The sequence below is a fragment of the Mastigoproctus giganteus genome, chromosome 1 (genome assembly GCF_048544385.1).
Source record: "Mastigoproctus giganteus isolate SK-2022 chromosome 1, ASM4854438v1, whole genome shotgun sequence".
In the NCBI taxonomy this organism is placed as follows: domain Eukaryota; kingdom Metazoa; phylum Arthropoda; class Arachnida; order Uropygi; family Thelyphonidae; genus Mastigoproctus; species Mastigoproctus giganteus.
The window spans coordinates 21,737,200-21,750,665 of record NC_143575.1 but is presented as its reverse complement, the minus strand read 5'-3'; the positions used below and the strand labels follow the sequence as shown (position 1 = coordinate 21,750,665).

Genomic DNA, 13,466 nt, shown 5'->3' with positions numbered 1-13,466 from the left:
TTTTCTTAATTTGAATTTATGCCCCCTTAGGTTCGTAATCTGAACAAGTGGAAGGATCCCATTAGAATTCAGCGTGCTCAACCCATTCAAGGCCTTATACACCTCAGTCAGATCACCGCGCAGGTGCCTAGTCTCCAGCCACTACAATTTGCAGAACTTTAGCCTCTCTTGGTAAGAGGATCCCTTCGTCCCCCTCACCAATCTTGTTGCCCTTCTCTGTACACGCTCAAGCAAATCGACATCCTTCCTAAAATGAGGCCTACAGACCTGTACGCAGTACTCAAGGCGTGGCCTGACCATTGTCTTATACAGGGGGACAATCACCTCCTTTTCCATGCTAGCAAATTTCCTATATATCATTGACAAAACCCCATGACCTGTCCTGGCAGCCTGTCTGCATTGCTCAGAAAACTTCATATCTGACTGCACAATTACTCCCAGGTCTTTTTCATTTTCTACCACCTTAAGTGTAGTACCACACAGTTGGTACTTTTCTCTCGGGTTACTTCTACCCATATGCAGTACTTTGCATTTGTCAAGGTTAAACTTCAGTTGCCACTTCTTAGCCCATCTGCCCAAATTATCTAGAACCTGTTGCAGTAGCACACTGCCATTACTGTCATTAACAACCCTGCCAACCTTTGTATCATCTGCAAACTTCGACACTAAGCCTGATATACCTTCATCAATATCATTGATAAATATACAAAACAACAGTGGACTCAACACCGAACCCTGTGGGACTCCACTAATAACATTAGTCCATGAAGAGCAGCACCCATTGATTACCACCCTCTGTCTTCTCCCACTCAACCATCCTTTTATCCATTGTAGCAACTTACCCTTAATACCATTCTGCTCCAATTTGTACAATAGTCTTCCATGCGCAACAGTGTCAAAAGCTTTCCTGAAATCCAAATATATGATATCAAAATTATTTTTTGCATCCAGTTCCTTTGTAACCACATAATAATAACCAATCAAATTTGTCAGATAAGACTTTCCCTTAACAAACCCATGCTGTGTCTGAATTATTGCTGCAGTCTTGTCTAGATGATCCTGCAATGCATCTTTAACCAGTGACTCCATTATTTTACCCGGAACAGAAGTTAAACTAACTGGTCTGTAATTACTCGTGTCACCCTTTGATCCCCCTTTGTGAATTGGGGATACATTTGCACATCTCCAGTCTGTGGGAACCTCCTCTGAGTCCAAGAATGCTCTCATAATTATGGCTAAGGGTTTGCTTAGTTGCTTTGCCACCTCCTTTAATATAACTGGATAGATCCCATCCACCAAAGGTGCTTTTATATTGATGTCAGGAGAAGTGGTTATTAACTTGGACACTATTTTGAGTGTCTTGTTGCAGAGGGGAATTGTTTCTTGAACTTTTTAGACTTGAAAATGAATCTTAAGTGGGTTCAAAATGTTTTCATAATTGTGCAGGTTTATTGAGTTAATTGGACCTCTTTTTTTAATTATTACTTAGAACCAGCTAACGAACAATTTTTTTTTTTTTTTTTGCTGTTCATGTAGTGAGAGGCACATTTTAACTTGAATTTTTATTAAATCCCCATATATCCCTTTCACATAAGAAATTAGCAGGGTATTAATTTCTTATTTAATAATAATGAAAGCCAAATAGGCCTAATGAGTCTGATGAGTATAATAAACAACTGTACAGAGAAATAGAATGGGCCAGTAAATCAGAGTGTCTTATAATGGGGGATCTTACTTTCCCAGATATTGACTGGAATTTGTGGGTTGGTCACTCACACACTAGCAAGGCTTTTGTGGATTTATTGGATGAATGTTTTCTACACCAGCATGTTTGGGAGGCAACTAGAGGGAGTAATACTCTTGATCTGATTATCAGTAGTGATTCTTCATGCATTAAGAATCTGCAGATAAAGGAACCACTAGGTGCCAGCGGTCACAGTGCGCTGAAGTGGGATTTACTCAAAGAGGTAACTACCATAAGGGGTAAAGTCAAGGGTTTTTGCTTTCGTAAAGGTGACTACGGTGGTCTGAGACAGTATTTAAATTCTATACAGTGGGACCAACTGATGATGTTACCAACAGCAAATTCAAAATGGGAAGCATTCAAAGAATTAATCTTGGAAGCTACTAGGCTTTTTATACCAACTAAGAAATGTTGTTCAAGGTTTAGACCTAAATAAGTGTCAGATGAACTAATGAGAGATGTGGCAGAGAAGAAAAATGCATGGGATACCTATAAATTAATGGGTGACATGGAAGTCTGTGATAGATATAAGCTGGTCTGTAACCAAGTCACAAAGGAGGTTTGGCAGGCAAAGGCAGATTACGAGTAATCTTTGGCAAAGAATGCAAAGAAAAACAGCAAAGAGTTGTTTACTTATGTAAACTCTAAAATGAAAGGGATGGATCAGATTGGACCAGTTAACATAGATGGGTTGACTATTGATGATCGTGCTCAGATGGTTGATAAACTGAATGAGTATTTTGCATCTACATTCACACATCAGGAGTTATTCAATGAGGGGAGTGCTAGAGGTTTATCAAACTCTAACAGGGAGCTAAGTGATTTTGTAATAACTGAGAGCAAAGTGGAGGAGAAATTGTTGAAGATAAACATAAGAAAGGCACCTGGGGTGGTTGGGATCTATCCAGTTATATTGAAGGAGGCAGCAAAGGAAGTAAGCAAATCGTTAGCCATAATTATGAGAGCTTCCTTCGACTTAGGGGAGGTACCCATGGACTGGAGATGTGCAGTTGTGATCCCAATTCACAAAGGGAGGATCAAAGGGTGACAAGTAATTACAGACCTGTTTGTTTTACTTCTGTTTCAGGGAAATTAATGGAGGCACTGGTTAAAGAAGCACTACAGGATCATCTAGACAAGACTTCAGTTATAGCTCGGACACAGTATGGGTTTGTTAAGGGGAAGTCTTGTCTGACCAATTTGATTGGATACTATCATGTGGTCACAAAGGAACTGGATGCAATGAATAATTTTGATATCATATATTTGGATCTTATTATTATTATTAGCTATATGGTTTAAGGAAACCTGAGGCTTATGCCGCACCAGCCAAAAAAAAAAAAAAAAATCCCGAGTTACCCTGTGTGAGAGAGAGAAAGGAATCACCAAGAAAGAGAAGAATGATGATGATATCCAGCTCAGAACCCTGGGTGTGCCAAGCCCATACTCACCAGATGTGAGCCCCTGGCGTAGGAAGGCTTTTGATACTGTTGCACATGGAAGATTGCTGCACAAATTGGAGCAGTGTGGCATTGGAGACAAATTGCTGCTATGGATAAAGGGATGGTTGAGTGGAAGAAGACAGAGAGTGTTAATCAATGGACACTGCTCTTCATGGACTAATGTTATTAGTGGAGTCTTCCAGGGTTCAGTGTTTGATCCATTGTTGTTTTCTGTATTTATTAATGATATTGATGATGGTATATCAGGCTTAATGTCAAAGTTTGCATTTGATACAAAGGTTGGCGGGGTTATTAATGAACTAATGACAGTATGCTGCTCCAACAGGGTCTAGAAAAGTTGAGCAGATGGGCTGAGAGGTGGCAACTGAAGTTTAACATTTTCAAATGTAAAGTACTGCATATGGGAAGCAGTAACCCCAGAGTAACAGATCAACTGTGTGGTACTACGCTGAAGCTGGTAGATAACGAAAAGGACCTGGAGGTAATTGTGCACTCAGATATGAAATTTTCTGAGCAGTGCAGAGACAGTCTGCAAGAGTAGCTCATGGTGCCTTGTCAATGATATACAGGAATTTTTCTAGCAGGGATAAGGAGGTGATTATCCCCTTGTATAAGGCAATGGTTAGGCTACCCCTTGATTACTGTATACAAGTCTGGAGGCCTCATTTTAAGAAGAATGTAGAGTTGCTGGAACAAGTACAGAGAAGGGTAACAAGATTAGTGAATGGAACAAACAGTTGCTCTTATGAAGAAAGGCTTACATTTCGCAAATTACAGTGTCTGGAGACTAGGCACCTGCAGGGTGATATGATTGAGGTGTATAATGCCATGAATGGTTTGAGCATGCTCAATGCTGATGGGATTCTCAATGCTCAGAATAATTGCCTGAGAGGGCATAAATTCAAATTGTGGAAAGACAGTTATAGGATAGTTGTGCAGAAGTTTGCATTTAACCAGTGGGTGGTTGATAGCTTGAATCTATTTAAGCTAGACAACCATTTGGAGTTCGTGGATGGGTGAAATGAGGATGTTTTTTTTTTTTTTTTTTTTTGGCTGATGCTATATAAGCTTGCTTTCTTGCATGATGTTTTAGCATAATGCTAATGCTAAAAGTGTTCAAAATATGGTGGAATGTTGTAGGTTGTGATTGCACTCATACAGATGCATTCATTCTTTGTCTGGTGCTTGATGCAACTCTGTGCATCAAGGTCATCATCAGGTCTATTTGAATCTTTATTCCTGAATAACTCGTGGAATTATAGAAATGATTTGCATACAAAATAATGTTCCAAAATAAGCACATTTCCTCTTGGAAAAAACCACTGCAAAAAAACCACTGTTATGCAGTCCACTAATAAATCTGTGCTTCTCCTCAAATACCATCCTTCATGACAATATAATGGTTTCACCTCTTATTATTCATTTGTTGCTACTCGTTATTTCAAAGACATCTAAGTTAAAATCCCATCTGAGACTGGAGGAATTCTTACAGGTTTCTCCAAGTGGAGCAAATAGGCAATCTCAGGCAGAGGAAGTAGGAAATTTCCCTAATTAATTATTCTGAATTTTTTTTTACTTCTGAAACATGCAAAAATCAGTCCATGAACTTGCACTCCTACAGACATAGTACACTGGCAGACTATGGCCTAAGATGCTGCCAGTGTGTTGTGTGTGTGGGAATGTGTATTTTCTCAACTTCTTTCTGCTTTCTTATTTTCCAAAAATAGCTAATTTTACATACAGTGACTTGTTATTTGGTTTTTAGGAGCATTAGCAACTAAGGCCATATTGCTCCGGGGATATGCGGTGGTCATTCCCTGACCTTTCCGCATCCTCCGTATTTGGTGGTCACAGGTTCGAACCCCGGTATCATCAAGAAGTGTGTGCTACGCACTGCTGCTCCTGCCCACCTGGCTACAGAGGCGCCACTTCCAGTGACTTCTGTGCTCTATTACCAGAGTTACCTGGGTATGGACCATTGACGAATGGTGTATAAATGTATTGACTAGAATAAGAAAGTAAAAATATTAATGAGAAATGTTCAAAACTTACACTCATTCTTGAATTACAGCTGTATGTAGTTATAGCAAGATAACAAGAGACTGAAAGTATAAACATTAAATTTTGATGACTTAAAACTTTATAAAATTCACTGTGAAATTTTAAAATATAAAATAAAATAACATAATGAAGATATATATATATGATAAACTTGGTAAAACAAATAAATGAATAAAGTATACATAGAAACTAAAATCACTGTTAAAAACTGCTATAGCTTTAAACTATTCATATAGTGTTTCTCAACAGCAATAATATACCTTCCAGAATGCAAGCTACATAGAGAGATTTACCTCTCTCTCTCTCTCTCTCTCTCTCTCTCTCCCTCCCTCCCTCCCTCCCTCCCTCCCTCCATTAAGGGGTGGGGGGAGAGAGAGAGAAAGGAGAGAATAATTGTATCACTTCAGTTTGTATACACATATGCTTTCCCCTTCTACCATTATCTCCTGAACACAAAAACAGGCATTCTTAAGAGCTTCAGCCTACCATTTATGTAGAGACAAAGTTCCCAAAAAAAGAAGAAAATAGAATTTTCCATATATTTAAGAACAATAATTTTTAAAAATATGGAAAAAATTATAAAGATGCTTTCCTGTAGGTCCATGAAAGCTTCTTTATAAAGCATAATCAATATTATTAATCAGACTAAAAGAATGAAGCTAGATAATAACCACATTCATATCTTGAAAGCAGAGTTTTAGAACAAATAAGAAAATAAAAATAACAGTAATAGGTTCAAAAATGGCAATAACTCAAATAAAGAATCCCTCCCCATTATCCCTTCTAACATCCACTTGCATAGTTAAGACATTCTCAAAGAATAGCAGCAAGACAGAGGGCCGACCGGGCTAGCCGAGTGGGTAAAGTACCTGCCCGGCAACCCAAAGGTCGCGGGTTCGATTCCCGCCTCGGGCTTGGATCAAAGTACTGCAAAAACCTTGGGAGGTGCAATATGGCCACAGAAGCCGATGCGCCAACAACTACCAAATCAAAAAAAATCAACAAAGCAAGACAGAGGTATGACCCCATATTCCATTAATACCCTAGAATCATATGATACGAGCCTCTAAGCCCTTAATTACACGGCATCCTAGAATTAGGCCCAGTATTGTCATAGGATATAAGAACATTTAATCCCTTATCTTAATAAATACAGCTCATTTATTAACCTATATCTTAGCGTGTGAAGCTGACAGTGTAATATGAACACCACTTCAAGTATATGGGTATTCATTGTTATTATTTAATTTACCTTTTAGTTATTTATTAATGTTTTACCTATGAATCTTGACCAACATAAAATTATTTACAATTATAATTTTATGAATAACTTGATAATTATAATAATATTATAATTATCTATTATAATTGCCTAGTAATTAACTACAAATCTGTTAATGTATAGCTATTAAGTAAGAAAGCTTATCTGTTAGATTGATGAAGACAGCCTAAAATTAATTAAATAAAGAACTCTGCGTAATTTAGTTACCAACATTTAACTGTTTATACAAGTAAATGTTGGTAAATGTTTTCTGTACCGTGAAACATCTGAGGATGCTTTGTGGTGCAGGAAGTGCTATGAAATGTCTGAGAATAATCTCTTGTCCTTTAACAAATTAAAGACATTACACTTTATACAGGTTGAAGTGATTCATTTCTCACTATTCTCCATTCTAACTATAGTATATTTCTTTATTGTGCATTGGACCATTGAAAAATTTCAGCTCAAGAAATCTCTGTTAATTGCTTTGGTAAGTTCCTAAATTTAGTACTTAAAAATGGAAGCATTTTTAAGTTACATTACAGAAGTTGTTATTAATTAAAATTGTCATTGACATTATGAATGTGATATTTCAGCATTCATAATGTCAAATTCATAAAAAAAAAAAGATTTTTTTTTTTTTGTAATTCTTTCTTTATCTACTAGTACTAGATTAGTACTAGTACTGTCATGGTACTAATCTCTAAATAAATTTTGTATTGTAGAAATATAATTAAACATTTTTGCTATTGCATTAAAAATCCAAGTGGACTGTCCTATTACAAAAATAAAATTTAAAACTTGAAAGCAGTAATTTTTTAAGCTGTGCTTTAATTTTTTCTTTTAACTAGAATATATGATAAAAGAACAAATATTATATGCCAGACTGAGTTCCACTTAGATACTAAATACCTTCCAGCACTTCCTCCAGGATCACTCCAACTAAATGGTGACAGAAAAACAGCACTTGGTAGAAACATGTAAGTATTAAAGTAAGGTATTAAAAAATTGAAATACAGCTGTTTGAAATTCAACTAAAATTTTGATATACTATATCTTCTGTCACAGAATTACATGAATTGAACTGAAAATCATTGGGTCCTCACCGATTCTTATTTTTTTACACATCAGTTTGAAGATTTACCTTTTCCATGCCTGTATGAGATGAAATTGATTTTGAAGCATCTACTTTTACTCAGAAATGATATACTTATTTATCAGGGTCTATCAATTTTGTTGCAAGACAGTTCATTGCACAACAGTTCAGTGCATGACCATTCACTGTATGCAACAATTCAGTGTATATTTTGTATGTGACAGTTCGGTGCATGCAATAATTTGGTGAACGACATTTATGTGACAATTTGGTGTATGATAATTTAGTAAAAGACAATTGGTGGCTATGACAGTTTGCTGTATGTGTGAAAATTTGGTGTATCACACATCGATCAGAAACTAACTAAATGAATGAAGTTCATGGTGTAGGAAACAAGAAATTTTGGCAATTTAGAAAGAAGGAATGCAGAAATTTAGAAAAAAAGAAAATATTATATTTTTTATCCATTTATTTTGTGTAAAAGGATTTGTGCTGATCCTTGTAATAGGTTGAAAAGTGAGTAGTGCCTATTTTAGTGTAACTCCATCCATATTGTAATACCTTTAATCCAGATAGGATTAATTATAAATTTTTTTTTTTTTGTTTTAACATATCTACTATAATGAGATATTATGGGAGTGAAGTTGAAAAAAAATGTAATTAATGATGTTGAAATTTCACATGCTTATTTAGCAGTAGCATTAGTAGAGGAACATGATGCAAGAAAGCAAGCTTATACAGCATCAGCCACAAAAAAAAAAAAATCCTTCCCATTTCACTGATCCATTCGTTCCAAATGTTTGTCTAGTTCTGCCTTGAATTTATTTAGGCTATCAACTTACACAAGAATAGATGAAAGTTTGTTACAGCAATCAACTACCTGCTGACTAAAGGCAAACATCCGCACATCTGTTCTACAACTGTCTTTCCTCAGTTTGAATCTATGCCCCCTCAGGTTTGTAATCTGAGCAAGAGGAAGAATCCTATCAGCATTGAGCCTACTCAACCATTCAAGGCCTTATACACCTCAATCAGATCACCTCGCAGGTGCCTAGTCTCCAGAAGCTATAATTTGCAGAACTTAAGCCTTTTTACATAAGAGCACCTCTTTGTTCCCTTCACCAGTCTTGTTGCCCTTCTCTGTACTCACTCTAGCAACTCTACATCCTTCCTAAAATGAGGCTTCCAGATCTGTATGCAGTACTCAAGGTGTGGCCTGACCATTGCCTTATACAAGGGGATAATCACCTCCTTATCCCTACTTGCAAAACTCCTGTATATCATTGACAAGACCCCATGACCTACTCTGGCAGCCTGTCTGCACTGCTCAGAAAACTTCATATCTGACTGCACAATTACCCCCAGGTCTCTTTCATTCTCCACTACTCTGAGTGTAACACCACCCAGTTGGTACATTTAATGAAAAAACTTTCAAGCCTACAGGCCAGTAAGGCTCCTGGGGTCGATGGCATATACCCCTGTAATCTTAAGGGAGGTGGCAAGTGAGTACATTGAACCATTAGGGCTAATTATGAGAGCCTCACTGGACTCGGGTGTAATTCCATTTGATTGGAAACGTGCCAATGTATCTCCAATACATAAGGGCGGTTCTAAGGGTGAAGTGGGAAATTACTGGCTGCTCAGTGTAACTTCAGTAGTAAGGAAAATTGTGGAGACAATTATCAAGGGTGGAATTCAGGATCATTTAGATAGAAATGGAATTTGGATGGCTACTCAGCATGGTTTTGTAAAGGGAAAATTATGTTTAACTAATGTGGTTAGCTATTTTGATGGTCACTCAAGAGCTGGACTTTGAGAATAATTTCGACATAGTTTATTTGGATTTCAGCAAAGCATTTGACTCAGTCCCACATGAGCAGTTACTTTATAAACCGGAACAGGTTGGAATCAAAGAGAAAATCCTTAGATGGATAGCTGAATGGCTTCAGGGCAGGAGGCAGAAGGTTGTGATAAATGGTTATTCCTCAGATTGGGTTGATGTAAGAAGTGGGGTTCCCCAAGGATCAGTATTAGGATCACTGTTGTTTTTGATTTTCATAAATGACATCGATGAAGGGATAGAAGGCGTGACATCTAAATTTGCAGATGATGTAAAGATTCATAGAGTAGCTAATGATCACTGCCAAGCAGAGTTTCTTCAAAGTGACCTAGACAGACTTCAGAGATGGTCAGAAAAATGGCAGCTATGTTTTAATCCAGCAAAGTGTAAGGTATTGCACCTGGGGAACAGTAACCCCAAAATAACTTATACACTTGGTGGAGTTGAACTAAAGTCGTTAGTGGAGAAAAGGGACTCGGGTGTTACGATACAGTCTGACATGAAGTTCTCTGAGCATTGTAGACAGGTTGCAAGGAAGGCCCATGGTGTCTTATCGATGATTTATTGAACAATTGCTAGTATAAATAAGGACATCATAATCCCATTATATAAGGCTATTGTTAGACCACACTTGGAATACTGTGTTCAAGTATGGAACCATTACCTAAAGAAAGACATTGTACTTCTTGAAAGGGTCCAAAGACAGGTAACTCGCCTGGTAAGATTGGTAGAAGGGTGTCCACATGAGGAAAGTCTTTGAATATGTGGGTTGCAGAGCTTGGAAACTAGGCACCTTAGAGGAGACTTGATTGAGGTGTTTATGGCTCTGAGAGCATAAGTAAAATGAATGAGGATGAAATTTACAAATCCATGCTGTGATTTCTGTATAACTGCATTCCTATCAAAATAATCCTGCATTACTTCTTTTAACCACTGACTCTATTATTTTTTCTGGAATAAAAGTAAAGCTTACAGGTCTTAGTTACTCACTTTTCCCTTTAATTCCCCCTTTGTGAATAGGAGAGTCATTTGCATATCTCCATTCTGCATGTACCTCCTGTAAATCAAAAATGCTCTCATAATTATGATAAAGTAATTGTTTACCTCTTTTGCTGCTTATTTTAATATAACTGGATGGTTCCATCAGGTTGTATTTACTTTTAGTTTCAGCAGTTTCTCTTTCACTTTCTTCTCATCGCATCTAAAAAACTTGGTTTTCTTTTTCGCTCTCGGCGTTACTTTTCTTCCAAACAGCTGTTCACTCTGTACAAATCACAAATTTGCTCTACCATGGAATATTGTTCCCACATCTGGGGTGGTGCCCCTAAAACCTCTCTCAGGCTTCTTTATTCCATTTAGAAGAGGGCAGTTAGGCTAATTAATGATTCGTCTCTAACAGAGTCTCTGTACTCGCTGTCTCATAGACATACTGTTTCTGCTACATGCCTCTTCTACAGATATTTCCATGGGCGCTGTTCTTCTGAATTGGCTTCTATAATGCCCGCTCTCTCTCTTTCAAAACAGTTCGAACACGTGCCGCCACCAGCCAACATCCATTTACTGTCCAACTTCAAACTCACAGAACCAACTTTTCATCTTCCTCGTTTATTCATTCAACTGCCGTTTTCTGGAACAACCTTCCTTCATACGTATTTCCTGAAAATTACAATCTACAGAAGTTCATGTCCAATGTCAACAAATATCTTCTCAACCTCCAACCCAAGCACAGTACCAAGTACTATAGGTTCTAATACCTCTTGTGTTTGGGGTTTACATAAAAAAAAAAAAATATATATATATATATATATATATATATACATTAAATGCTTGCTGTATGCCATGGTTATGTTCCTAGAACCATGGTTAACAACAGAAAAATGGAACCAGTCAGCCATTGTATTTATTTACTTGCATTTTTCATATTGTATGAAAAATATGTTTTGGAAGCAAAAAAAAAACGAAAAAAACTTATTTATGTGGTTTAAAAACAGAGGCTTTACTTTCAAATTTCATTTATCATTTATAGTAAACTAGAAAAATATTTCTAAGGGGAAAAACAATTGGTGGCTTGAAATTTCTCAAAATTTCTTATAAATTTCATTGCAACTTTAATGCTACTTTGAATTATTTAAATATTTTTAAGAATAATTTAAAAAATGCTGAAAATGCCTTCAGATATAATACACTTCACTTCTTACTATTATTAATGAAATTAATATAAAAGAGGAATATCCTGAAGTTTTATTAAGGAGAAAAATGGTTGGTAACTCAAGATTTTGAAAAATTCTCAATAAGTACACAAAGCACAATTAATTTAACAGCACTATGACCAGGGTTATGATGTGCACGTGATAGACAAGTAGTGACAAATTAATGAAATGGCAAACAATAGGGCAACAAACAGTAAAGATTTACTGTACTTCCAAGATTTTGGAATTGAATTAATTATCATAAAAGGTACTTTTATGATGTTTGGTTGTTGATAAATATCAAAATTGTCCAGTGGTATACAAGCCACAGGAAATTATTGTGCAGTAACATAAAGTATTTTTTGATAGTAGATATTACTAAACTGCTTCTATTTTTTTTTGCTCTTATTTGAATGTTGCATTTCATATATCTGCTTGTGTATCCTTCATTTTTAGGTGCATTCATATAAATTTAAAGTGAGAGAAAAAAAAAAAAAGAGGGAGATGGAGAGTGAAAGAAGGGGGATAGAAGATAACAAAAAAGACAAAAATATGTGTAATAAGAGATAAATAATTATAAAATTTCATAAAATAATTACAAAATTGACAAAATAAGGATATTGCCACACAACTTACAAAATTGGCTTCTTGTCAGGTGTCAACGACCAGGATTGCAAACAGAATAGCAACATGTGGCTTCATTTCTGAAACCACAAGCCAAAGGATAAAAGTATAAATGTAAATAAAAATGAGAATAAAATTATTTTAATGAAATAAATGAAAATAAAATTTTCTGAACAAAATAAAAAAATTTTTACAAGGATCAAAAGGGATTTTTTTTTTGTTTACATCAGGAATGAAGATACATCTTGCTATTTTGCTTGCAATCCTGGCTGTTGACACCAGTTTTGTAAGTTGTGTGGCAACATCCTTATTTTGTCAATTTTATAATTATTTTATCAAATTTGTAATTATTTTGTTACCTTCTATCACTCTCTATCTCCCTCATTTTTTTTTTTTTCTCACTTTATTGTCCATTCTCTGCATAGGTTTAGCATTTTCTGCCATTGACTGCACTAGACCACTTCCACTTTTTTTCCATTTTTCTGCCTTCTTGTTTCCACTTCCTTGTTATTCTGTTCAACATATAAATATACATATAGAATCTATTGCACTATGTCCATCTGTCTCTCTGTCCATTTGTGTGTAATAAACTCAACAACCAGTGGACAGATTTTCATAAAATTTTATATTTGGCTTTTTTATAAAGATTTGTCAAGCCATCCCAAATTTCACTGAAATTTGATAACTGTTACTCCAACAATTATTGTATTTTTTGTACATATCACATAGGTTATCCACATATCATATATTGGAACCTGAAGCACTGCATATTGTTTATTTCCATGCACTGATTGGAGAAATAAATCGTCAATGTGGCAAATGTGCAGAAAAGAAGAATTCTTGGTTCATGCAAATAAAGTAGTTGCTTTTTTATTATTTCATTTTTTGTTATCAGTTTACTGGATACATAAATTATGAATTGCTATTATTATAATCACAGCAGAAACATGAAATATGTGTTATCTTTTGACTGCTCTCAGAATTCAGAATATCAAGTCCTGATGTGAAATTGCAGTCTTAATATGGAGGGAGGTCACACACAGTCATGATTATGTTGTCTCTTTTGCATGAGAACTTTCCTATCATTATTTAACAGAATGCTTTTGCTGAATCCATAGTGGTGGGTTAGGATGACTATAGAATTCCTCCATTCTCAATCAATGAATATTTTTCATGAGGATATATAAA

At 35.9% G+C, this 13,466-nt stretch overlaps 1 protein-coding gene across 1 annotated transcript in view; it reads left to right on the top strand.

The window, feature by feature from the left end:
• OSCP1 (Organic solute carrier partner 1) overlaps window positions 1–13,466 on the top strand; it is a 46,424-nt gene that overhangs the window by 23,035 nt on the left and 9,923 nt on the right. The window contains exon 6 of the mRNA XM_090379158.1: window positions 7,381–7,509. Coding sequence (XP_090235284.1) covers window positions 7,381–7,509 — 129 coding nt within the window. The remainder of the gene's footprint in view (window positions 1–7,380; window positions 7,510–13,466) is intronic.